Consider the following 27,615-nt stretch of genomic DNA (forward strand, 5'->3'; position numbering starts at 1 on the left):
TGTGGGGTTGTTAACCAATGTCATAAAACAACATGTGTACTACTGTTTCATGAGAAACTATTTGTTCTGTAAGCCTTCACCTGAAGTACAATCAAATATTAAAAAAAAAAAAAAAGAGGTTGACTTAAGACACAATCTAATTTTGTAGATTGAATCTGCCTCATTAACATAACTGGGGCTAATCCCACCTCATTAACATCACACAGGTAGGATTTACAACACGTCAGAAAATCACATCAGATGACAAAATGGCGAACAATCACACAATACTGAGAATCATGGCCTAGCCAAGTTGACATACATTTTGAGGGGACATAATTCAATCCATAACAATACACCTACAAGGAAGAACAGTTAATATGACTATTATTCAGATTTATGCACCAGCTACTAATGCCAAAGATGAGGAAATTGAAGATTTTTACTAACTTCTGTAGTCTCAAATTGATCAAACATGCAATCAAGATGTATTGATAATCACTGGTGACTGGAATGGGAAAGTTGGAAACAAAAGAGAAGGATCAGTAGGTAGAAAATCTGGCCTTGGTGATAGAAATGACACAGAAGATCGCATAATAGAATTTTGCAAGACCAACAACCTATTCGTTGGAAATACCTTTTTTCAACAACATCAACAGTGACCAAACACGTGGACCTCACCAGATAGAATATACAGGATCAAATCCACTACATCGGTGAAAAGAGAAGATGCAGAAACTCAGTATCATCAATTAGAACAAGGCCAGGTCTATGGCCCCCAGACATACTATTAACCCAGAACTGAAACCATTCCCGAAGCCCACTCTTCAGACAAAGATTAGACAGGACTACAAAACAAAAAATAATATATGTGAGGAGTGTGCTTCTTAGTTCAATCAGATACATGAGACCAAATGGAGAGCTCCTGTCCAAAAGCAGGATGAGAAGGCAGGAAGGGACAGGAACTGGTCAACAGGACACAGGGAACCCCGGGTGGAAAGCGGGAGTGTGCTGTCATATTGTGGGGATTGCAACTAATGTCACAAAACAATATATGTATAAATTTTTGAATGAGAAATGAACTTGAGTTATAAACTTTCACCTAAAGCACAATAAAATCAATAAATAAAAGAACAAGGCCAGGGGCCAACTGTGAAACAGACCATCAATTGCTCATATGCCAGTTCAAGTTGAAGCTGAAGAAAATTCATACTTTCAGCCAAAGTATGATTAGATTAGAATCACCTGAGGATATTGTTAAACTGTAGATTCTGATTCAGTATATCTAGGTTGGAAATGCAGATTCTCACAGGGCAGCGAACCGTAAATAACCACTTCAAAGCCCTGAGTGAAAGAGCTGAACAGAAGATTTCAAAGGGCAGCTCAAGAAGACAAAGTAAAGTATTACAATGAATTGTGCAAAGACCAGGAGTTAGAAAACCAAAAGGGAAGAGCACACTGGCATTTCTTAAGCTGAAAGAACTGAACAAAAATTCTATGGGTAAAATATTGAACAACTGAGGAAGTGTCAAAAAAAGATGGAAGGAATATACAGAGTCACTGTACCAAAAAGAATTGGTCAATGTTCAACCATTTCAGGAGACAGCATATGATGAAGAACCGACTGAAGGAAGAAGTCCAAGCTGCACTGAAGGCATTGGCGAAAAACAAGCCTCCAGGAATTGACAGAATACCAATTGAGATGTTTCAACAAATGGATACAGCACTGGAAATGCTCACTCCTCTACACCAAGAAATTTAAATGCCAGCCAACTGGCCAACTGACTGGAAGAGATCCATATTTATGCCCATTCCCAAAGAAAGGTGATCCAACAGAATGCGGAAATTATCGAACAATATCATTAACATCACACACAAGTAAAACTTTACGGAAGATCGTTCAAAAGCGGCTACAGCAGTACATAGACAGGGAACTGCCAGAAATTCAAGCCAGATTTAGAAAAGAATGTGGAACGAGGGATATCACTGCTGATGTCAGATGAATCTTGTCTGAAAGCAGAGAATCTAGAAAGATGTTTACCTGTATTTGATTGACTATGCAAAGGCATTCAACTGTGTGGATCATAAGAAATGATGGATAACATTGTGAAGAATGAGAATTCCAGAACACTTAATTGTGCTCATGTGTAACCTGTGCATAGACCAAGACGCAGTTGGAACAGAAAAAGGAGATAATGCGTAGTTTAAAGTCAAGAAATGTGTGAGTCAGGATTGTCTTCTTTCACCATATTTATTTAATCTGTATGCTGAGCAAATAATCTGAGAAGCTGAACTACATAAAGAAGAACATAGCATCAGGACTTCAGGAAGACTCATTACCAACCTTCAATATGGAGATGGCACAACCTTGCTTGCTTAAAGTGAAGAGGACTTGAAGCACTTACTGATGAAGATCAAAGACCACTGCCTTCAGTATAGATTACATCTTAACATAAAGAAAACAAAAATTCTCACAACTGGACCAATAAGCAACATCATGATAAGTGGAGAAAAGATTGAAAGTTGTCAAGGATTTCATTTTACTTGGATCCACAATCAACACCCATGGAAGCAACAGTCAAGAAATCAAATGATGTATTGCATTGGGTAAATCTGCTGCAAAACATCTCTTTGAAGTGTTAAAAAGCAAAGATGTCACTTTAGGGACTAAGGTACGCCTGACTCAAGTGATGATCTTTTCAATTGCCTCATATGTGTGCAAAAGCTGGACAATGAATAAGGAAGACTGAAGAATTGGTGCCTTTGAATTATGGTGTTGGCAAAGAATATTGAGTATATCATGGACTGCCAGAAGAATGAACAAATCTCTCTTGGAAGAAGTATAGCCAGAATGCTCATTAGAACGGAGGATGGTGAGACTTTGTTTCACATACTTTGGATATGTTATCAGGAGGGACCAGTTCCTGGAGAAGGACATATGCTTGGTAAAGTAGAGGGTCAGAGAAAAAGAGAAAGACTCTCAATGACATGGATTGACACAGTGGCTGCAACAATGGGCTCAAACAGCAGTAATAGTGAGGATGGCACAGGACCGGGCAGTGTTTCATTCTGTTGTGCATGGGGTTGCTGATAGGAATTAACCTGACTGCACCTAACAACAACAACATACACTAAATATACCAATATACTAAAAAATACAATTTAGTTGGCAAATTATGTGAATTACATATCAATAAAGCTATTAAAAATGAATGAGCTATCAAGAAATAATAAGATGAATAAGGAATGCAAATACATAGATGAATCTTAAATATATATTACCAGGTTGAAGAAGTCAGTCTGAAAAGGCTACGTATTGTATGATTCCATTTATATAACATTCAGGAAAAGATAAAACCATAGGCGATGGTAGGGTTTGAAGAAGTGATGCACAGGAATTTTTAGGGCAGTGAAACTACTCTGTATCATACTAAAATGGTGGATACATGATACTATGCATTTTTCAAAACCTACAGAACTTTACAGAACAAAGAGTGAGTCTTAAGGTATGCAATTAAAAAAAATAATAATTTAGGAGGCCAGGGATCTCAGGATGGAATGAAGACTGTGACCAAAAAAAAAAAAAAAATTATGAGTACAGAATAACCTCACTGAAATCAGTGTAGGGAAAAGGTGTTGACCTAAGTATGTTTGGAAAAGAATGGAGTCTGTAAGACTAAAGGCAAAAAGAACTGTACATAAGCACTCTACTCTAGTTGATAATGTTGTTTCCCATTGGGATTGTTGTTGTTAGATGCTGTCGAGTCGGTTCCAGCTCATAGTGACCCTATGTACAACAGAACGCAACACTGCCCGGTCCTGCGCCATCCTCACAATCGTTGTTAAGCTTTAGCCCACTGTTGCAGGCACTGTGTCAGTCTCTGTCTTTGAGAGTCTTCCTCTTTTTCACTGACCTTCTACTTTACCAAGCATGATGTCCTTCTCCAGGGACTGGTTCCTCCTGACAACATATCCAAAGTATGTGAGACAAAGTCTCACCATTCTTGCTTCTAATGAGCATTCTGGCTGTACTTCTTCCAAGACAGATTTGTTTGTTCTTCTGGCAGTCCGTGGTATATTCAATATTCTTCGCCAACACCATAATTCAAAGGCATCAATTCTTCTTCAGTCTTCCTTATTCATTGTCCAGCTTTCACGTGTATATGAGGCAGTTGAAAACACCATGGCCTGGGTCAGGTGCACCTTAGTTTTTTAACTAAGTGACATCTTTGCTTTTTAACAATTTAAAGAGATCTTTTTGCAGCAGATTTACCCTATGCAATGCGTTGTTTGATTCCTTGACTGCTGCTTCCATGGGTGTTGATTGTGGATCCAAGTAAAATGAAATCCTTGACAACTTTCAATCTTTTCTCCACTTATCATGATGTTGCTTCTTGGTCCAATCATGAGGATTTTTGTTTTCTTTATGTTGAGGTGTAATCCATACTGAAGGCTGTGGTCTTTGATCTTAATCAATAATGCTTCAAGTCCTCTTCACTTTCAGCAAGCAAGGTTGTGTCATCTGCGTATTGAAGGTTGTTAATGAGTCTTTCCTCAATCCTGATGCTGCATTCTTCTTCATATAGTCCAGCTTCTTGGATTATTTGCTCAGCATACAGATTGAATAAATATGGTGAAAGGATACAACCCTGACTCACACCTTCCTTGACTTTAAACCACACAGTATCCCCTTGTTCTGTTAGAAAGACTGCCTCTTGGTCCAAGTACAGGTTCCTCATGAGCACCATTAAGTGTTCTGGAATTCCCATTCTTCCCAATGTTATCCATAATTTCTTATAAGCCACACAGTCAAATGCCTTTGTATAGTCAATGAAACACAGGTAAACATCTTTTTGGTATTCTCTGCTTTCAGCCATGATCCATCTGACATCAGCAATGATATCCCTCATTCCACATCCTCTTCTGAATCCAGCTTGAATTTCTGGCAGTTTTCTGTCGATGTACTGCTGCAACTGCTTTTGAATGATCTTCAGCAAAATTTTAATTGCGTGTGATATTAATGATATTGTTCAATAATTTCCCCATTCTGTTGGATCACCTTGCTTTGGAATGGGTACAATTATGGATCTGTTCCAGTTGGTTGGTCAGGTAGCTGTCTTCCAAATTTCTTGGCATAGACGAGTGAGCACTTCCAGCACTGCATCTGTTTGTTGAAACATTTCAGTTGATATTCTGTCAATTCCTGGAGCCTTGTTTTTTGCCAGTGCCTTCAGTGCAGCTTGGACCTCTTCCTTCAGTACCATCAGCTCTTGATCATATGCTGTCTCCTGAAATGGTTGAACATTGACTAACTGGTCCCACTGGGTTACCAGTTAACAATTCTGAAACACTATACATGTATACCGAAATCGAACAATTAAGGAAATGGATGGCAAATGGTGGGAGTCAAGTTTCTCACTGTTGGAGTCTAGTTGCCCAAGGGAAGAAGGCTAAAATGACCCATATAGTACTGGCTAAAATGACCTATGTAGAGTTGGAGACATCATTATGAACTCATGCTTAGGTTAATATAGATACAGATGGACACATGAAGAAATATTTATAGATATGTGTACACACACAGGCTAGTGTACACACATATATTTCCTTTCTCTGTTGGCTGAGAGGGCCTAGACGCAATAATACCTTAGTTGCAAAAAGCACACCTAGTGCCCAGATATTCATTTCTAATACATTCTCCAATAAAAGGAACCAGGGCTCCTTGCAGAATTGGCTTATCGTAGGTCTGGGGCAGAAAATATAAAAAATGAGCCTGGAACTCCAGTGATTTGAGATACCACCTTTCTGCATGTATAATATACCTTAATTTGAAGTTCACATTTAAAAGGAGAGATTAAGAGAAAGAACCAACAGAATGTGGTAAATCTGATTAGATGGGAATGGAGAGGAACAGAAAGGGTCTAGTAGGATTCATGGTTTTTGACCCGAGCAACTGGCAAATGGCGTTCCCCTTTACGAGATGGGAAAGAAGAGAGGAAGAATCATTGCGGGCACATGGTGGGAAATCAAGTTCAGTTTTAGACATGCTATGATGGAGGTACCCAGCGGGCATTCAAGTGAAGGTGACAAGTAGCCACTTAGATATTCAAATCTAGAACCCCAGGAGGAAGTCAGAGCTGGGAGTCCTCACTGTCTAAATAGAATACAAGACCATGAGACTGGTTGAAATCCATAAAAGAGTGAGTGTGGAAAGAGGTTAGGAGGTGCAAGGACTGAGGACGGGGGAGGGGACTTGGACTGGCAAAGGATAAGAGCCAGCAAGGAGACCAAGAAGGAGCAGCCAGAGAGAGACAGGGAGAAAATCAGGAGAGTGTGGCATCTATAAGGCAAACAGTTTCATGGAGGACAGAGTGATCACCATGTCTAAAGCTGCTCATAGGTCAGAATGAGATCTGAGAATTGACCACTGGATTTAGCAACATGGAGGTCATTGGCAAACTTGTTAAGGACAGTTCCGTGGAATGGTGGAGACTAAAGTGTGTAGCAGGAGAGGACAGAATGGGAGGTAAGGACAGGAAGATGTGGAATACAGACTGTTCTTCCAAGAGTTTTGCTGCTCAGGGAAGCAGAGAAATGGGGCAGAAGGCAGAGGAGACAGTGGGGTCAAGAAATTTTTAACAGTTGCCATTGAGTGGATTCCAACTCATGGCAACCCCATTTGTGTCAAAGTAGAACTGTTCTCCATAGAGTTTTCAATGGCTGAGTTTTTGGAAGTAGACTGCCATACTTTTCTTCCAAGGTGTCTCTGGGTGAACTCAAATCTTCAACCTTTCTGAGATGGGATGCGCTTGGTTAGCAGCTGCCATGTTTAAGGTTTGCACCACTCAAGGACTCCAAGGGATTTTTAGGTGGGAGCTATTACAGCATATCTGTGAACTGCTGACAAGGATCCAGTGGTGAGGGGCAGTAGACATGACAGGAAAAAGAGAGAAGACACTAAATGAAGCCAGGTCATTGAGAGGTGAAATCCAGAACCAAGCATTCTGCTTGGGGCTTTACCTGCCAAATGGTAGAAGGGGCAAGATTTGAGCAGTCAGAAAAAGATAGCCTGGCAATAGGGCAGATAATGAAGGAGCCTAAGGGCTTTGAAAGTCTTCTCTTCCTTCCTCTAGCCGGGCCTCAGAGTAGGCGGGATTCAAAGGTTTCTTCTGTGAAGCTTGCTCCTCCCAGGGGAGGGCAGGGAGGCCGTGAGCCTGGGCTGGGTGTGGCATCCTGCATGCTTGCACAACCTTGGGCTGCCACAAAAGCCTGTGGGTTCCTGGGGTCACAGCAGTGCTCTGAGACGCAGCAGCCGGAGCCAGGCAGAGGTGTCGGCATGGTGGAGTTCGCGCCCCTGTCTGTGCCATGGGAGCGCAGGCTGCAGACTTTGGCAGTCCTGCAGTGGGTCTTCTCCTTCCTGTTTCTGGGTAAGTTAGGGCACCTGGGACCTGCCAAGCAGCCACTCCAGGTGCACAAAGGTCACTGAGAGAGAAAAGACTTTTGTCCAAAGGGGGGCTTTGCTGCACTTATGGACCCTGCCCAGAGAGATCTCTTGGACCTGTGCAGCATCCTTTGGGGGGTGCAGGAGGGTGTACGTGTTGAGGAAGGGGTAGATAGAGGCCATGGCTTTGGGCAGGTTACTTCACTTTCCTGGGCTTCCCTCAGTATTTGGACGGACATCCTGCCCCAGGCCAGAGGGAAAGATTGAGGTGGGAAAGTTTTGAGCTCTTGAGGGGTGGAGGGGCTCAGAAAGGATGGATTTCCTTCCTTGCTTTCAGAGAGGATGAAACTGAGGGAAAGAACTGGAGGGGAAGAGAAAGTGCAGGCTGAGCAGGGTGAACAGAGGAGTGAGTAGGCATCAGGCAAACTTGGCGTCAGACTCCTGCTGGGCAAGCTACCAGCTGTGTGGCCTTGGCCGACCCTTGCCTGACTGTTCCAGGCCTCTACTTTGTCATCTGCAGAATGGCAACAACAATCCCGACCTTACAGGGCTTGAATAAAAAATGTGGGGATTAAATGAAGAAATGTGCTTATGTCTGCCCAGCCCACACCTGGCTGGACCCTGGGCTGTGACCACACAAGAGGGTGTGGGTACACCCCTCTGCCCCTCCTCGCCAGTAAACACATTGATGGTGGCCAGAGAGGGCATATCCACCCAAACTCCAGCTCTGCTGAAGGGGATGTTTTTGGAAGGAGCTGGGACTGTGGATTGGGAAGGAAGAGTGACTGTGAGTGTGTGGGATTTTTCATTCCCTCTGTTGGCACCTGACTGGATGGGAACTGCTACCCTGGGGCTGGTGTTCAGCCTGTACACAGATACCACCATCCTGGCTGTTAAACACTGACATACTCAGTACAGGTTGGTCAGTAGCCATTTTCCTGATCCCTTTCCCCTCCATCATGCTCCGCTAAAGCCTCCCCACAATTTTGCAGCTAAAGTATTAACCCCAGGTTAAGCAGGCCTTCCAGGACCCTGCTCCAGCCATGGTCAGTGTCTCCGTCCTAAGGGTTGTTACACATTTTTAATATCCTGGCTTATCCTCATTACACAGATAAGCGGAGAAATTATCTTAAATGCCCAGGGTTGCCAGAACCTGGGCAGTAGTCAAAGAGAGAAAGGCAAAGGAGGCAGTGGGAGGTGAGAGGGGCAGAGGGTGCTGTGAGGAGATATGGGCGACAGTGGGCGGACAGAGCATAGGGAGGTCCTAGCCCAGAGCAGCAGTGAGGTCTGCTGGCTCCTCCCCCATCTCAGGACAAAGGGCACTGGGGAGGAGCCCCTAGGCGGCACAAATGGTTAAGCGCTTGGCTACTAGCTAAAACGGTGGCAGTTCAAATCTACCCAGAGGTGCCTTGGAAGACTGGCCTGGCAATTTCCTTCTGAAAGTTCACAACCTTGAAAAGCCTATGGAGCACAGTTCTACTCTGCACACATAAGGTCACCATGAGTTGAAATCCACCTGATGGCAACTAACAACAAGAAACAAAGGGCACTGGGAGCCAAGAGCCAGGTGATCTGTGCCCCAGGGCCAGTGGATCCGCATGGATGACAGCAGATGAGGGACCTTGTGCCCAGCTTGACTTGTGTGAGCTTTGAGAGCAGAAGTGTGTCTGCCTGGTCATGCCTACAGGCCTGGAAATCACAGGAGCCTGGGAACCTCAAGAGTAGCACTGAGGCATCAAAGCAACCTGGGGCCTGGAGGACCAGAGGAAGGACAGCTGAGAAAAGGTGTCTGGGTCCACTCATGCCAGTCTAGGAGGTTGTACCTAGGAGAGAGAGCTGATCCTGAGGGAAAGGGGAGCTTTAGGTAGGTGAGTGACAAGGTCCAATCTGTGTGTTAAAGGTCCCTGTGGCTGCAGTGGAGGCATCCACTGTATTCAGGGTGTGGGGGAAGAGACAGGTGGAGGGAAGCAGTCACAGTCTCCATCAGGGGACACCAAATTACAGCCCAGGGGCTAAGTCCTGCCTACTGTTTGTGTTCAGCCTGAAATCTAAACATGGTTTTAACATTTTAAGATAGTTACATTTTAAGTAGTTATATCCGTACCTACATACCAAAAACTCAAAATCAAACCCATTGTCTTTGAGTCGTTTCTGACTCATAGCGACCCTGTAGGACAGAGCAGAACTGCCCCGTAGAGTTTCCAAGGAGCTGCTGGTGAATTCAAACTGCCGACCTTTTGTTTAGCAGCCAAGGTCTTAACCACTGCATCACCATGGCCCCATACCTACATAATGACCTCTAATTTGTCTCTTGGGCTGCAAAGCCTAAAATATTTCCGATCTGGTCTTTAAGAAAAGGTTTGCTGACCCCTGGTTTAGACGGAAGAGGCTGGTAGAGAGATGTGTCCTGGTTCAAGAGAGATTTTAGAGATGGGATTCACAGGGCAGGTGGCTGCAAGTGTGCATGGAGGGGGAGGGAGGAGGCCCGGTTGAAGCCAGGGCTTGTCCAAGGCATGGCTGGCTGTCCTCACCCAACTCAGGCACTGGGAAGAAGAAGGTGTGGGAAATCAGGGGGAGTGAGATTGAGGGCAGTTGGTTTTGAGGGGCTTGTGGGGCCTGCAGGGGGAGAAGCCACCAGTTAGTTACCATTCTGTGTGAGCAGTGTTGTTCTAACAGGTGAACGAAGAGCAGCATGGGGATAGGGTGGAGGGCAGGAAGAAGAGTAACACAGCAAGAATGGCTTCAGGGAGGTGGTGTTTAAGAGGAGTTTTAAAGAATACTTAAGGATTTAAAGGCTGGCCGGAGAATAAGGGCCTCCCAGGCAGGGGAACCAAGGTGGCATATGGGGCTATGCACAGTTATTGAACAGCTGGTATACCCTGGAGTTATTGGATGCATTTTGGGGAGTGGCAAGAAATGGCTGGAGAAATCCAATAAGACCAGTCACTGTGGGCCTAGAGTCTGGAACAAATATTTTCCAAATTGGTTACTTATTTACTGTCTGTTTGCCCTCCTCCACAATTCACACACTCTCACACAAGAAGTTAAACTCCATTCAAACCGAATTTGTCTTGTTCTTGACTGCATCTTTAGCTCTTAGAAGAGTTAGAAGATAAACATTTGTTGAATGAATGAATGTCAGGAGCATTATATAGCCGAAAGAATAGGGTTGAATCCTAGATCCCACCTTACTAACTTACTGTGTGACTTTAGCCAATTTACATACCCTCTGTGGGCCTCTGTAAAGTGAGGTTTTAAGCTTTTCCCTCTCCGGGCTGTGAGGACTGAATGAAAAAAAAGTGTCTCCCTTCCTAAATAACTGTAAAGACTCACAGTCTGTGTTTTGTCTGCTAAAAGGAGTTAAAGAGGGAGCCCAGGGTGGGGTGGTGTAGGGGAAGTCTTCTCTGGTCAAGTACAAATGCCCTGTGTTTTCCCCTAACCTTTTTTTTTTTCTGACTGCAAAAGTAGTACATATTTATTGTAAAACATCCAGAACAAAATGTTGGCCTCCAGGTAAGCACCATTAACAGTTTGTTTGTTTTTTCTCTAGAGCTGCCTTTCTTAAAGTGGGAGCCACGGGCACAGACCTTTATTTTGCCTGAGGGGAGGGAGCCCTAGCTGGGGTTCTTTATTATTTTTAGTTGTTTTTTTTTTTTTTAACATTAAAAAAATTTAATGTAAAAAAATAAATAAGATTAAGTCATTCTCCTTTCCATCCTTGTCCCTGGCATCCTGTCTCCTTCCCCCAAATTTATGGACCTCCTTCCATTCTCTCTTCCATGTACAATCATATATGCACAGATGTTCTTTTTCACACAAATGATGCATTTTATTCCTACCGTTTTACAACTTCCTCTCCTCCTTTTTTTTCTTTTTTATAAAGTGTAAAAATACAGAACACAGCATTTGCAATTCCAGTTTTCATGTATATAATACAGTGAGATCACCTACATCAATCATGTTGTGCCACCATCACCAATATCCTTTGCCAAGTTTTCCATTCCCAGAACCTTTCTTAAGAATTTTAATATAAAATATTTAAGACAAAAAAAAAAATACACTGACCAACCCACAAGGAGTCGATGGTCCTTTCCCACCCATTCTGGGGATCGCAGTTTGGCCAGGAAGGTAAGGTAGAGTTCAGTTAGGGTGGTGACTGGCGGCCAGTCTGGGAACGGGGGCGTGGAGTGGGGGTGGGAATGCCCAGAGGAAGGAGCTGCCCCAGAAGAATGCCTATTCAGGGCTGAGATTTCTTCCAGTTTTTCAGGACACATCAGTATCTGGGTTTGTATGCGAAGCCTCCCCATTTTTCACTGTTATAACTAATCCAACAGTGTTTAAAACCTAAGGGCACCAAACAAAGCACTGGCAAGTCAGCTCCGTGAGGGCAGGGATTTCTCTGTCGTTCACGGCTGTACCAGCAGCACTTGTTGCATCAGAGGTGCTCCGTGTCAAGTGAACATTTGTGGGCCCCAATCTGCATCTTCTGGCTGATGAATCTTTTCTACAGTTCAGAGTCAAAGTCTGCTCCTTCAGGAAGCCAGCCAGGATTGGCAGTCCCAGTCCATCCTACTTTCAAATGGACTACACAACTGGGAGCTAGCCTTCTTTAAGAATATGAGAGCATGATGTTGAGTATGACTGCATGGGGAGGGAGGTATATTCTCTGGGGATGATGCTCCAGGAGCATCAGTTTAGGGGCTGCCCCCCAGACCACCTGACTCAGAGATGAAGCCAGAATTAGCGTGTAGCAAGGGATGTAGGATGGTTGGTTCAGAGGGGAATTGCACACTGGGCCTGGACCTAGCCCGGCTGCAGCCCTGACCTGCAGGGCAGCCAGGCACTGGCACCTTCCTGCTTCTCTCCTTCACCAGGAAAGGGCACCGAAGGCAGAGGAAACAGCATAAGCAAACTCTTAAGAGACAGAAGCAGGCTCAGTGAGTTTTAGGAACACCAAGCAGTTTAGTGTGGCTGGAGCATTGGGTGTGTAACGGGAGAGGTGAGGCTGGAGCAGGAGGAATAGGGCCAGCTTATAGGGAGCATGAATGCCAGGCTAAGATGGTTGCACTGTGCCTTGAGAGATTATGGGAAAGCCATGGAAGGGCTTTAATTAGAGGAGGGAACTGGCCAGACTTGTCTTTGGAAAGATGAGACAGAGGGGCGGCAGAAAGACGGTCTTCTTTGTCACTGAGATGCCAAAAGATGGAAAGCAGAACAGTTAATCCAATCAGTTGTCTACCAAGCACTCACTGAGCATCTACTGTATTAGTACGCATTAATTGACACCTGATGGGGCCCTGGTGGCACAGTGGTTGGCACAGAGGTTAAATGGCTGCTAACTAAAAGGTTGGCAGTTTGAATCCACCAGCCACTCCTTGGAAACCCTACAGGGCAGGTCTACTCTGTCCTATAGGGTAGTTATGAGTCTGAATCGATTTGACAGCAAAGGGGTTTTTTGGGTTGGTGAATGAGGGATACTTTACTGGAGGGTGTTGGGAAAGGGGGAGACTGGAGTGAATGAGGCAGTCTAGTGCAGTGGGGGAGTCCCTGGGTGGTGCAAACAGTTAACATGCTCAGCTGTTAACCAAAAGGTTGGAGGTTCGAGTCTATCCAGAGGTGCCTTGGAAGAAAGTCCTGGTGATCTACTCCCAAAAAATCAACCACGGAAAACCCACGTTTTTACTCTTACACACATGGGGTCACTATGAGTCAGAGTTGACTCAACGGCAACTGGAACAAGAAGTGCAGTGGGAAAAAAGGAGTGAGGTCTAACAGTACTAGTTGTTGTCGAGTCAGTCCTGACTCATGGTGACCCCACGTGTGTCAGAGTAAAACTGTGCTCCATAGGATCTTCAATGACAGTTTTTTCAGGAGTTAGACCTACTTAGGTTCAAACCCATGTTCCCAGTGTGATATTGGGCTGGCTGGCTGCATTCCCTCCTTGAAGGCATGGGGAACTGATCTCTTCCTCCTGGGATTGAGGGCTGGATAGAACGGTGCTGCCAGTGCTGGGCATAGGGGGACAGCTTAGTCTGGGGGTCTCACCTGCCTCACTCTCAGACCTCTGACCACTGACGGCACCTACTTCCCTCCCCAGCCCAGATCTGCACTGTGGTCTTCATAGGCCTCCTGTTCACAAAATTCTGGTTCCTCACTGTCTTGTATGCAATCTGGTGGTACCTGGACTGGGACAAGCCATGGCAGGGGGGCAGGTCCATCCAGTTCGTAAGGCGCTCGATCGTGTGGAAGTACATGAAGGATTATTTCCCTGTTTCGGTGAGTACTGGGTCTAGTGGCTGGGGTAGGGTCAGGGCCACAAGGCCCCACATCTCCTGTGTACAGGGAACAGAATACTGGGCTGGGAGACAGGAGCTGGACATCCACCACTATATGACCTGGGGGAGAGTCCCAGATTCTCTCTGGTATTGGTTTCTCCACCTATACAGTAGACATGAGGGGCCAATATGGGGATTGACAAATGTACAGAATTTGAAGGTGCTCCGTAGGGCATATAGTGTGGCACACATATGTATCTTACAGGTGTAAACTCCCCAGTGGCCCAAATTTGGAGCGTGAAGATAATAAACTCACAGGCCCTAAGAGACCATCTGGGCCCACACTTGCCTTCATTAGATGAGGAGACTGACACTGAGAGGGAAAAAGGCGTGCCCAAGGTCACATGGCAAGTTCTTTTACTGGTTTCAAAGTTTGTGCACTGGCAGTGGATAAAAGTAGCGGGGACAGAGCCTGAATTGGTTCTCAGGTTCTATTCTGCCCCTAACTCTGGTATGCTGTGTGTTCTTGGGCCAGGCATTACCCTATTTTGAGCCTCAGTTTCCCCCCATATCCAGTAAGCACACTGGTCCCTCCCACTCTGTGTGCCTTTGAATCTCTGACTCTGGTTCGGGGCACCCTGTGGTCATTGGTGGACAGTTGGCCCTGGATTCGAAGGTCAGTCTCTGGATTTAAGTGAGCAGACCCTTCAGCTCCTTTACTGAATCCCAGACAGACTAAACCCTTGGATCTAAGCAGCTGGGCAGGGACGATTAATTGGCCAGATGGGATAGGATGGGGAAGGCAGTAGAGACACAGAGACGTGCCTGGCAGGGTCAATTGACGCTCCTCGGGAAACAGGGAAGGAGAAAGGTCTAGCTAGGGTATGGCCTCTGGAGCTAGACAGACTGTATTCTAACCCTAGGGCTGCCACCTACTAGCTGTGTGATCTTGGGTAAGTTACGTAGTCTCTCTGAGCCTCAGTTTTCCCGTATGTAAAATGATGATGATACCACATACCTCACAGGATTGTGTGGATCCACTGAGACAAAGCAGGCAAAGCAACTGGTAGGTTCTCAGTGAATAAGTAGGCAATACAGGTAGTCCCCGACTTACGACAGGGGTTCTATTCTGATGACAGTCGTAAGTCAGTTCTGATGTAATACAGTTGGCCCTCTGTATCTGCGGGTTCTACATCTGTGGATTCAACCAAATGCAGATTGAAAATACTTTAATTTAAAAAAAAAAAAAAAGAAAGTTCCAAAAAGCAAAACTTGAATTTGCCACACATCAAGCACTACAGTAAATACACACGAATGAAATCATGTGTAGGCATACCCTGTTATAGCCTGCCACCCTGTCACAGATCCTCAGTCTCTCTCCAACCCTCGGTGTTTGAGCATTGTTTGCCTCCAGTCTTGTCTTTGTCCCCTAAACAATACAGTACTATATAAAAACTTTTTACATAGCATTTACATTGTATTAGGTATTATAATCTAGAGATGATTTAAAGTACACTAGAAGATGTGCATAAGTGATATGCATATATTATTTTATATAATGGACTTGAACTTCCAAGGATTTTGCTATCCATGGGGGTCCTGGAACCAGTCCCCCCATGGATACCAATGGACAACTGTATCTCTTTTTTTTTTTTTTTTCAGTTTTCATTATTATTGCCTTTTATTATCAGTATCTATAAATCAGATCTATATTGTCTTTGGGGTTGGAAACATTACATATAAACTTATAGATATATTTTAATACATGCATACATTAAAAAAATACCCAAATCATAAAATTTACTCTGACAATGAAATTAACAACCGATGCTTCTGCTGGTATGAAATGGCGACTAAGATCAGGCTTGGTCTGCAATGACGTTAGCGTCAGTGTCGTAACAATGAAGTAATAATAACGGCTGCCAGGCACTTGCGAAAGCCTGTGACATTAGAGTTGAACATTGCCCAACTTTCTATCCCTTCCAACTCCTGACATCAACACCAACTTCATTGTAGACCAGGCCATAACCTGATATACAGCAGTGTTTTGAACAGTAAATCATAGCCTTGAACATCCGCAGGTGAACATCTGAGAATGATAAAATCAGCAAATTGTGTGTTGTAACATCGTATGCGGTACGTTACTAACGTTAAAAAAAAAAAAAGTCATACATACATGTTGTCCCTTGAGACTTGAATACATCATAGTAAATTGAGGACTACCTGTATTATTATTTTACTGAGTACTGGGGACTCTGAGGAGGCATGGGTGTGGCTGTGGGCCTGGGAAGGATAGCCGATAGCCTGGGGCCTTGCTGCTCTGACCTTCACATCTAGTCACCTCTCCCCCACATCCAGGAGCACCACCTCTTTCTGTCCCTCCAGGAATCGAGCCCTGGCTGGTAAAGCCGGGCTGCCAGTGTGAGAGAGTGGAGGAAACAGGCTCACAGAGGTTAAACCACTGCCTGAGTCATGGGGTGTCAGCCACAGGATCAGGGCTCCCAGCTTGCTACCTTTTGAGAGTCCTGGGGCCCTACAAGGACAAGCAAAGGCTCGGCAACAAATGGGGTGCCGGGGCCCCTAGCACCTCCAGTGATCAGGGCCTCCAGGTCGAAAGGCAAGGGTGGGGCATGGCAGGGCAGGGGCAGGGTCTAGGCAGAGGACAGAGTCTGGGTAGAGACTTACACGTTCCTTAGATGTTAAAGGGCAGGGCGAGGGGTCAGGGGCTGAGCAGGCCTGGGGCGTCCAGACGGGGAGCCTTCCCTGCCCACCATATCTACTTCCTCCTCTGGGCCTCCTCCCAGGGTCTTATCAGCAGAGACAAATATGGCTTGCTTGCTCCTGAGAGGAGCCATGGGTGTGTCATGGCCAGACTCCCCCATCCCCACCCCAGGATCGCTAAGCTTTAAGATTCTGAACTTCTCCCTTCCCTCCCTCTCCTCTCCCATCTCCCTCTTCTGTGCCATGGAGGTCAGAGTTTCCAGGGGGAGGAGTTCTTGTGAAAGACCTCAAATCAAGAGCCCAAGAAAACCTTAAACAGGTCTGGTCTATAGCAGAGCTTTCTGGATTCTGGGCCGTGGCATTACTAGGGGGCATGGGGGGTGCAGACGACACGTGGTGGCACTGTCAGAAGGGGTGATACCAGATGACTGTCTATAAAACTTTTGTGCAGTGTTTCAGCAGAAATTCATTATTTTTTATAAAATATCCCTGTAGTTAGTTATAAAAACAATAGCTTTTTTCGTAAGCCCAGCTTACATTAATAACATACCTACAAGGCTAAAACTCTATGCTAATTTACTTTTTGATCCTTCTAACGCACCCCGGTCCAGAGCCCTGGTGGTGCAGTGGTTAAGAGCTACGGCTGATAACCACAAGGTTGGTAGTTCAAATCCACCGGCCTCTCCTTAGAAACCTTATGGGGCAGTTCTACTCTGTCCTATATCTACTTAGGGTAGATTTGAGTTGCTAGCTATCTACTTAGGGTCTCTATGAGTCCAATGGGTTTTTTTTTTTTTAATGAGCTCTGGTCAGAGCTGTCATTATTACTCAGTTACAATGACTTGGAATCACGTGGTTTCATCTGCACGTGCCACAAGCACCGGCTATTGTTTTCGTTGCTGTCAGTGTTTTTATAATCATTGATTTTGTCAAAATTTCTGGTGTTTTAGCTACAATATTGTGGTAATTAGCATAGGGGGGTTGACACCATGAATTACCTGCACTGGGTGACACCAACCCTGGTGATACCCCTGATTCTGGCTCTGATATCACCTCCCATTGTGAGTCAGTTCCTGAGTTCACCAGGGAAATGGGGGAAAGGTGAGGTGTCCTGAAAAGGAGGCAGCACAAGCAAAGGCCAGGAAACTTGCCAAACTATGATTTTTGAGCCATAGTGTGACGTTCAATGTGACTAAAGCAGAAGGTGCTCCCAGTGATGAAGCTGGAGGGGTTTTCGGGGACAAGGTGATGGAGGCCATTGAAGGACATTCCACACAACTGGGGTCCTCAACTGAGAGTTCTCCGAGGGCTGTCCCCTGGTCAGCCCAAGGCCTCCAAAGGAGAGAGCATCTGGGCCTCTTTGCACCTGGAGTCGCTGCAAGTTACAGGTTTGGCAGAAATTACGCTGAGGTGGCTCTGTGCCTATCCTATCACACTGGGACACTGGACTCAATTTGCAGAAATTCCACGTGCATAGTTTTGCAGAATTGTTGATACTGGAGGCCTCTTGCACCATCACTGACTGAGGGTGGGCAGTACTACTGAGTGGCCAGCAGAGGGCAAGAAGCTGTTCTCTTTGACTTTGCTTGCCCTAGGCTGGAGCCTGCAAGAGTGGGGCTTGGCACTTCCACACACCTTTACATCATAGGCCCTGCAGAGATCTTGGAGTGAGCAGGAAATGGGGAGTCCTAGCTCTGTTGCAAGCTTCCCTTGGCATTCATGAGCCTCTCTGCACTCTTCCAATGAGAGTGGTCCTCTGATGATTTCTGAGGTTCTGCCACTTCTTATTGTGACTTTATGAACAGCATTTAATGGTGGAATTTCAAGCAAAATTAGGAAATGGTTTCAGGCCTGGGAACTTTCTAAAGTCACCCTGTGGGTCTCTCAAAGAGCGATGATGGAGAATCAGGCAATGTTTAGTGTAGGAGGAGCAATCACCACCTCATGCTGAAGAAGTGCCCAGGAGCAGGGTTCTCCCATTATCAGTGTTTCATCATCTTGGAGCGAACACTGTCTTCATAGTCCAAGGCCTTAGGAGGAGGAAGTGCTGTGGCCAGGGCTGTGATGTTGGTTGTCAGGAACTGCTGCCCACACAGTTCTGGTCAATGTCAAACCCAGGCTTATGACAGTGCAAGGCACCTCCCTAAGCCCCTCACAGCCACCCCTCACCCCAAACACACACCTGGGACAAACCTTCAGGTCCTCCACAGCCTGGCGGGCATCGCTAGGGACATAGAGCCCGGAACGCCCGCCCGCCCAGCCTCCTCTCAGCACACTGGGGTCTCTTAACCTGAGTCAGCGGGACTTAAATGGCCAGCTGCTCACCCAGGACAGGAGTTCCAGCTTACACAGCCCTCGGGACAGGGCACTCACTTCCTCCTGAGAGGGTTCCTTTCCGTATTGGAGGACTGTGCCTATGAGAGGGTCTTTCTTCACATAGAGCTGAGGCCTGTCTCCTGGATATCCCCAGGAGTCCTACCTCTTCTCTGGACAATGGTGCTGGTACAGAGTGCAGCTTCACCCTCATCTGTGAGACTTCCCTGTACGGGTTGGGGAGCTCCCCGTCCTGTCCACTCTACTGCCCTTCCTGCCCCTCTCTCAGTCATGTAGCTCTCAAGGAGGGTTTCTCAACCTCAGCACTATTGACATTTTGGGCCAGACATTTCTCTGTTGTGGAGGTCTGTCCCCTTCCTGGCTTCTACCCTCTAGATGCCAGTAGCACCCCTCCCCCACTGCTACTCTACCAAGCTGTGACAATCAAAAATGTCTGCAGATATCACTAAACATCCCCTGGGTGAGACGGGAATCGCCCCTGGTTAAGAACCACTGCTCTAGAGTCTGGGGTCTGCCTCCTAAACTCCTCCAGATCTGACCCTTCTCTCCTCCTCTACTACCCTAAATCCTGACCACAGTCATCTCTTTAACTGGCTCCGCTTTTGCCAACACCCTCTGCAGTCCATCCTCCACACAGCAGCCAGAATGATCCACATAAAATGTTAAAACACAGCAGAGACTCCTGTTACACTTGGAATAAAATCTAATCTCTGTCACAGCCTGCGGGTCCCTGCACTCTGGGCCCCTGCCCGCCCACTCCTCACCTGCCTCTCCCTCCCCCTTCGCCAGCCCAGTTCTCCAGGCACGAGTCATGTCACTTGTGCTGGTTCCCCTACTTGAAGTGCACATGCTCCCCACTGCCCAATTAATCCCCACCACCTTTAACTTGGGGACTCCTACAAGGTGGCAGAGCCTGCTGGTTAAGCACATGGAGCCAGGCTACCTGAGTTCAAATCCTGGCTCTGCCACTTTACTAGCCGTGTGACCTTGAGCAAGTTAATTAATCTTGTGTCACAGTTTCCTCATCTGTAAAATGGCAGCAGTCAGACCAGTACTTCCCTCAGAAGCTTGATGGAGGATGAAGCAAGTTGGTGTAGATAAGGTGCCTGGAATGTAATAGGTGCTGGGAATGCTTGCCCTTCTGTCACTCTTTCTGGCTTCAGTGCCTGGCACATACTGTATTTCTTCAACTCTAAGAGACCCTCAGTGCTAAGACGTACTGGTATTTTATGTACCACTAAAAAAAAAAAAAAAAAAAATTCTTGCAGTTAAAGTTGATTTTGGAATGTTCAGATATGACAAAGGTGCATCTTAGAATTGATGGAATATGTGTGTAGGTGTTAATGAGTGTCTGTTAGATGAGTGCGTGACTATGGAAGAGGGAGAGTGCTGGGCTGAGAACTTATCAACTGAGAAGCCTAGGGAGGTGGAAACCCAACCCAGGGCCACATAGTGAGTTCCTGCTAGGGCCAGGGGAGAAACCAAGCCTTCCCTTCTATCAGGCCATGGCCTAGGAGACAGGGAAGGGCCCCAGTACTTTATTTTCCCTGCCAGTGGAAGCCAGGTGACATGTTAGGGCAGGATCAGGGCCAGGGGGCCTTCCTTCCAAGGCAGGTTGTATTGGCCTCCTCTGTTTATGGGTTCATTCATTCATTCCTTCATTCCATAGTCTTTTTAGAACATCTCCTGCTGTGCTGGGACACAGAGATGTATCAGACACGTGACCTCTAATCTTGTGGCCCTCATAGTGATGGGGTGATAGACTTGGCACAGGGGACAGATAGAAGAGGGTAGCACAGAAAGATACCACAAGATGTTGCATCTGGGGAGGTGCTGATGGGGCCTCAATGGGATCGTGCACACACTTGGATAGATACATGCACATAGATGTCTCAACATGGGCCCTCACACTCACCAGGTTATTTCTCTATACACACACAAAACCAAAACCCACTGCCATCAAGTCTATTCCAACTCATAGTGACCCTATAGGACAGAGTAGAACCGCCCCATAGGGTTTCTAAGGCTGTAATCTTTACAGAAGCAGACTGCCACATCTTTCTGCCATGGAGTAGCTGGTAGGTTCAAACTACCAACCTTTCAGTTAGCAGCCAAGTACTTAGCCACTTCTCTATGCTGCACAGTAGTCCATTGTGTGAAAGTTGCATAAATTGTGTAAACGGGTCCATTTGAGCGGATGTCAAGTCTTTTATACCACAAAAAAAAAAAAGTGACAGATGACAACCTTGTTCAGGTGTAATTTTGTACAAGTGTGGGACATTTTGTAGGCTAAATTTCTTAGAAGTGGAGTTGCTGGGTTAGAAGTCCAGTTGAATTTTTTTTTTTTTTTGATGGATATTGCTAAATTTCCCTTACAGAAGTTGTGCAAAATTACCCTCCCACTATCAGAGAATGAGAAGTTTTAAGCAAGTGCTTCGATGCATTGGGTAAGGTATGTTTTTAAAGAAACAACATCAGGTGGGTTCCTAAGGAAGTTCCTCTTGGATGAGAATAACCAGAGATTTCTCTGCTCTGTATTTTCACATCCAAAAAATCCCCCACTGCTTGAGGAAAAGAGGCTTGTCCTCATCTGGGGAGGTGATGGTCCCCTCTGCCTGTGGTCCCTGCAGCCCTTCCGCAAACACAAACCGCCCCATAGAGTTTTCAAGGAGTGGCTGGTGGATTCAAACTTCCAAACTTTTGGTTAGCAGCTGAGCTCTTGACCACTATACCACCAGGGCTCCATTCTGCAAAGAGTCAGTGGGTAACCCAGAGGGCATATTGGTTGTGGGGGGAAGGCTTGCAGAGGCCAAGTCCAGATCAAGGACGGGAGAATCTGGGGCTGTTCAGCCTGGATGGAGCAGACAATCTCAGGGCCTCCTTGCTGTCCCCAAGTCCCTCCAGGCTATTCTGAGAGTGAACAGCCAGGCTCTGTGGCCCCAGAGGCAGCAACATGAAGCCTCAGGGAGTCACCCACGGCAAGTTCCAGCTTGATGACAGGATGACCTTTCACCCTGGCAAAGCTGAGCCAGAGTGCAAAGAGCCACCCTGTCCTGGGGGAGAGCAAACTGCAGGGCCTGGGCAGCCCTATCAGGGAGCTCCCTGCCTAGGGCTGAGGGTTAGTTAGGCCGAGGGTTCTGGGGACCCTTCCAACTCTGACGGCTGGGGCTCCCAGAACACAGGGCACTGAAAGGGGTGAGCCCCACAGTTCCTGGCAGACTGGGGGAGGGATAGACTCCAAAGAAATCACCACCCACATTATAATCTTTGCAGACTCAACTATTTCGCAGCCTGTTCCATAGCCTGCGCAGAGCAGCCTTGTTCAAAAGGCATATGTCAGCTCAGGGACCCCCTCCTCCCACTTCAACCAGAACCCTCTGATAACAAGCAAGCATCTGTCCCTCTGTGACTCAGTGCACAACATCTGTATGGATCCTGCTACACCCTCCATGCTCAGACCTGACCAGGTCCATGCAAGTCGCTGTGCCACAGACTTTCCTGCGGCCAGCGGAGGGAGCGGACCAAGGGAAAGGAGGGGTGGTGTAGGTGGCAGCAGAGGGCCATGCAGCTAGAGGCTTGCATTGCACAGAGGAGTAAACAGGACTAGAGCCTGGTCTGCATGCTCTTTCGACCCTGCAAGAATCTGCTTCTGCTATCTCCTATGAATGCTCATTCCCAGTTCTTACCTGCCAATTTTTCTTATACTGTACAGGTAGTCCCCGACTTAAGACGGGGTTCCGTTCCGATGACTCCGTCATAAATTAAAAAAAAAACCCTATGTGGTCTAGTCGATTCTGACTCATAACAACCTTAGAGGACAGAGTAGAACTGCCCCATAGGGTTTCCAAGGAGCGGCCGGTGGATTTGAACTGCCGATCTTTTGGTTAACAGCCGTCTCGCTTAACCACTGCACCACCAGGGCTCTGACGTAAGTTAAATACCTCATTTTTATTTTTTTAGTTTTCATTATTGCCTTTTACTATCAGTATCTTTATAAATATGATCTTTTTTGTCTTTGAGGGTTGTCATGAGAACGATAACATCAGCAAATTACCCTCTGCTGCAATGTATGTAGTACATATTACTAAGATAAGGTGTGCAAAAAAAAAAAAGAAAGAAAGAAAAAGGACGGTCTTAAGTGCGGTTTGTCCTTGCTCTTAAGTCAGGGACTACCTGTACTGAATTTTGTTAAAACAGAGCTTTCCAGCATGGTAGCGCCCCCGTGTGGTCATTGGATGCCTTCAAATTATATCTTGCCATGTTGTAATTCAGGGCACCTTCTTATCTGAGCTTTTTAGCAACCCGGTGTGGTGGGCAGGACAGGGCCAAGTATCCCCATTTTACAGATGAGAAGCCTGAGGAGGAAGCAGTTTGTCCAAAACAATCAGTGAGTCTGTGACATAGCTGGCAGCATAGTATCACCAGGTACTTTCACACATGATATCTCAGTCTTCACAAGAACCCAGGATGGTCAGACACATGGATGAAAAACCTAAGGCTCAGAGTGGGGGAGCAACTTGCCCAAGGTCCCACAGCTGGTGAGTGGCAGACTCAGGACTGACACACAAGACCAGCTCTCGCTCACCAGGTTGCTGTCCCTGCAGCTAGTCAAGACTGCTGAGCTGGACCCGTCCCGGAACTACCTTGCTGGCTTCCACCCCCATGGGGTCCTGGCTGCCGGGGCCTTTACCAGTCTGTGCACCGAGAGTACGGGCTTTTCTACCCTCTTCCCTGGTATCCGCCCCCATCTGATGATGCTGAGCTTGTGGTTCCGGGCCCCCTTCTTCAGGGATTACATCATGGCCGGGGGTGAGTCTTCCCACTCCTGAGTAGCTCAGAAGATGAGACTGCAGGCACGGAAGGGGGGATTTTAGAGATGGCTGCCAACAGTTCTATATTTCTTCCAAGAACATGTGCAGTGGGAGAAGCAGGCTAGACCCAAGGAAGCACTTCCCAAAGCACTGTATGGGGCAATGGGCTGGGGAGAATTGGGAAGAGGGAGAACTCAGTCCCAGACCTGAGGGAACTCCCAGCCTAGGGTGAGGGTAGGGAGATCCCAGGCTTCTGTGGGCACTGCTGGCCATCTCTTTCCTGGGCCTTTCCACCCTCACAGTCCCTGTCCCCTCACCCCATACCTGACCCACCTTCCTCTCTCCCCAGGGCTGGTTGCATCAGACAAGGAGAGTGTTGATCATTTGCTGAGAAGGAAGGAAGGCGGAAACCTGCTGGCCATCATTATAGGGGGCTCTAAGGAGGCATTGGATGCCCAACCTGGAGCCTACAGGCTGTTGCTGCAGAACCGCAAGGGCTTTGTCAAGCTCGCTCTGATGCACGGGTATCAAGCCTTTGGGACAAGCACTCTGGGTTCCATTGGCAATTGGCAAGGATTATACTTTGGTGGGAAGACAGAGACTAACGCAGATTAGATTCTCAGTCCACTCACAATGAAGACTATATTTTGGTGAGAGATGTACTGTCTCATACCCAAATACCCAGAAAAGTTTCCAGAAGGGGAGACTCAGTGATCAAAGAGACTAGGTGGGAAGGGACATGTTCCCCCAAAACTGACACTAGACCTGAGACCTATGGGATCTGGAAGAATGGCGTTTGCGGTGTATCCCAGAGCATTTCTCCCACCTTGGGGTGAAGCACCTTAGAGGCATAGGAGCCAGCAGGGGTGGGGGAGATTTTTCTAGAAAGTTTGCAGATGTTTTATATGTGAGAGGACTCTCTGAGGCATTCTGGTCTACCTGGCATGGTGCAACTGGGAGGTTGTGGCCCTAGGAGGGGCAAGGACCTGCCCAAGATCAGCAAGCAAGGCCATGGCAGGTCCGGGAGAGAACCCAGGCATCCTCCTTCCAGCCCAGGGCTTTGTCCTCTGCTCCAATTCCTGGATGCAGGGTTCCTGCAGAAAGCTAGGAGATCTTTCAGCTTGTGCCTCCTCTGGGGCCTCTCACACACCCTCACCTCTTGTCTCCCTCCAGGGCAGCTCTGGTGCCCATTTTCTCCTTTGGGGAGAATGAACTATTTGACCAGATTAGTAACCCTCCTGGCTCCTGGTTGCGCTGGGTCCAGAACCATCTGCAGAGTGTCATGGGTATCTCCCTCCCACTCTTCCACGGCCGTGGTGTCTTCCAGTACAGCTTTGGCCTCCTACCCTACCGCCGGCCCATCACCACCGTGGGTGAGCCAAGATCCAGACTAGGAGGGGTAGGCTGTAGGAAAAGGGGTCTGGGCTGGGTGCTGCAAGGGGACACGGAGATGGGCCAGCCACATCCCTGCCTTCATAGAGCCTACATTCTAGACTGGAACAGAAACACAAGCAGATAACCCTTACATAAGGCAGCTTGAGCTGAGATCTGTAACAAACACGAAGAACAACAGTCACTACTGATTACGGAGCACCTGCTGTGTGCCAGGCACGGCGCTGCCCGCCTTGCATGCAGCACCTCAGTTCATCCTAACAACATCCTAACAACCTAAATAAGGCTCAGAGAAGTTTAAGTGATTTCCAGAAGATCACATTGCCTTTGTGTAACTAAGTTGAGATTTGAATCAGGCTCTCTCTGATTTTTTTATTATGCCAGAGAAGGAGGGTTTAATTTTGACCCAGAGGATAGAATAAGGCTTATTGGAGGGAAAGGCATTATATATTAAGAAAAGGCCATTCCAAACCTGTTAAAATTGTGTGCAAAGTAGCAATTAGTAGGTTTTAAATTAGAACTCGAGGGATTTTCCTGTGAGTAATGGGCATGAGCTTTAGTACCATCTTTTTCAGCTGTTTGGACACCTCTTTTGTTTTCTTTTCAGATTCCTACTATCCTACCAGATTCCCCTGCCAAATCTGTAGAGGGAAGTCCATTTGTTTCCATCCACCCATGTATTTGTTAGTTGAGCACAGACTTGGTGAACCCCTATGCCATGCCCTGCCCTGCCCTGTGTTGTAAGGCAATAGTTTCATGAATTATAATACGACAGCTGCCTCCAGAGCTATTCCCAAGAGAAGTCAGAGGAGCTGCCTTCCCAGCAAGGTTGGGCCAGGGGAAGGAGGTTGGTTAGGGCCTTCTTGACCCCTTCCAAAGATGAGGAGGCACTGCAGGTCGGTGTGAAGGGAGGCGGCAGGGGAAGAAGAGTTGCTTGGGCTGTGGGCCTGCCTTATCATAGAAATACAGACATTTGCAACTGCAGCAGTGTAGACTTCCAGAACTGTATGGCCTTACAGGTTAAGAGCACATCCCCAGAATTTGAAACCTGGCATTGGATCTTCCTGGCTGTGTGACCTTGAACAAGTTACTTAACCTCTCTGAGCCTCATTGCCTCACCCATCAAATAGGAACAATATAGCTTCTATCCCCCTAGGACTATTATGAGGATGAGAGGAGATAATGCATATAAAGCACCTAACACATTGCCTGGGACATTGCAATGCTGGCTGTTGTTATATCAGAATCGATTACCCAATACATGTAAAAATGGTGGAAATGGCAAATGTTTTGTCATACATAGTTAAGCAAAATAAAAAAAGTTTTTTGATTTAAAAAAAAGTACAGTTAACATTTGAGCATTTCAACAAAGCTAAAATTTTCCTTTAAAATGTATAAAAGTAAATGAAAAAAATAAAAAGAATCAATCTCCTGAAAGTAGGTTTGAAAGGGATGGCAGTAAGAGCACTTTCCTGCAGGGATGACCATGAGGGTGGGCATCTGCCCCAAGGGGCCCTGTGACCCCCAGTGCTTCCACTCTGGGCCACCACCCACCTTTGTCCCTTACAGTGGGGAAGCCTATCGAGGTGCGGAAGATACTGCGACCCTCTCAGGAGGAGGTGGACCATCTGCACCAGCGCTACATCAAGGAGCTGTGCAACCTCTTTGAGGCCCACAAGCTCAAGTTCAACATCCCCATTGACCAGCACTTGGAGTTCTGCTGAGCATCAAAAGGCAGGTCACAGCCATGGAAGGCATTGTGGGGCCCAGCTGGAGGTGCTGTGCTCTGAGCAGGCTTCCTGGAGGTGCTGGTTGAACGTGTTTCCAGAGCCGTCCTAGACCCCTGCAAATTCAACCCATACCAGGCCATAAATCAGAGCTGGCAAAGTGGGAGAGGAGACTACTCTGGCACCCCTGATTTGCACTCCTGCTATGAAATCTCTGCAAGTCTCTCCCTCTCCTTGGCCGCCATCTACTCATCTGTGAAATGGGAGAGGGGCCTGGAAGAGAAAGATTTCTGAAATCATTGGTTGCAATGTCTCTCAGTGGGCAGAGAAAAGAGAACAGTAAATGATTATTGAGGTTTTCTTCCTCTAACCTTGAGTGAAAAGTTCCTGGGTGGCACAAATTGTTAAGCACTCGACTATTAGCCAAAAGGTTGGCAACTCAAATCCACCCAGAGGTACCTCGGAAGACAGGTCTGGAGATCTGCTTCTGAAAGTTCACAGCCTTGAAAACCCTATGGAGCACAGTTCTACTCTGCACACATGGGGTCACCATGAGTTAGAATTGACTCAACAGCAACTGATAACAACACTTTGAGTGACAGCGCCGAAGAAGCCACCAGCTTTAGGCCCTTTTACAAACCCCCTCATCCTGCAACCTGTCCCAGCTCCTCCCTCCTCAAAACTGGACAGGAGAGCATGGCCACTGAGCCCTGCACTCACTACGGAGTGACAGCCAGAGGCCCTGGAATGAGGCTATGGAGACCTGAGCCCTTCCTATGAGCCTCAGTTTCCCCAACTGGCTAAGATGACCTCTGAGTCTCTGCTCTGCATATGCTGAAAGCTCCACGAGGAGACCTCTTATTCGTCCTTTGCAACTTCAGCCCCTGACCTTGATACAAAAGGGAGGCTCAATAAATGTCAGTTCATTAAATGAA

General features: G+C 46.8%; 1 protein-coding gene across 2 annotated transcripts; it reads left to right on the plus strand.

Moving 5' to 3' along the window:
* The first annotated feature begins 7,278 nt into the window (after positions 1 to 7,278).
* MOGAT2 (monoacylglycerol O-acyltransferase 2) lies at positions 7,279 to 27,615 on the plus strand. 2 transcript variants are annotated; one of them, XM_023736569.1, is made up of 6 exons: positions 7,279 to 7,406; positions 13,518 to 13,696; positions 23,355 to 23,559; positions 23,911 to 24,085; positions 24,735 to 24,960; positions 26,523 to 27,615. In XM_023736569.1, the coding sequence occupies exons 1-6, from the start codon at positions 7,316 to 7,318 to the stop codon at positions 26,790 to 26,792; spliced, it is 1,146 nt and encodes a 381-aa protein (XP_023592337.1). In that variant the 5' UTR covers positions 7,279 to 7,315; the 3' UTR covers positions 26,793 to 27,615. The 2 variants fall into 2 exon arrangements, with proteins under 2 accessions (XP_023592337.1, XP_004382034.1); XM_004381977.2 differs by having other exon boundaries at positions 24,735 to 24,934.

The sequence above is a fragment of the Trichechus manatus genome, unplaced genomic scaffold, assembly GCF_000243295.1.
Source record: "Trichechus manatus latirostris isolate Lorelei unplaced genomic scaffold, TriManLat1.0 scaffold00088, whole genome shotgun sequence".
Classification (NCBI taxonomy): domain Eukaryota; kingdom Metazoa; phylum Chordata; class Mammalia; order Sirenia; family Trichechidae; genus Trichechus; species Trichechus manatus.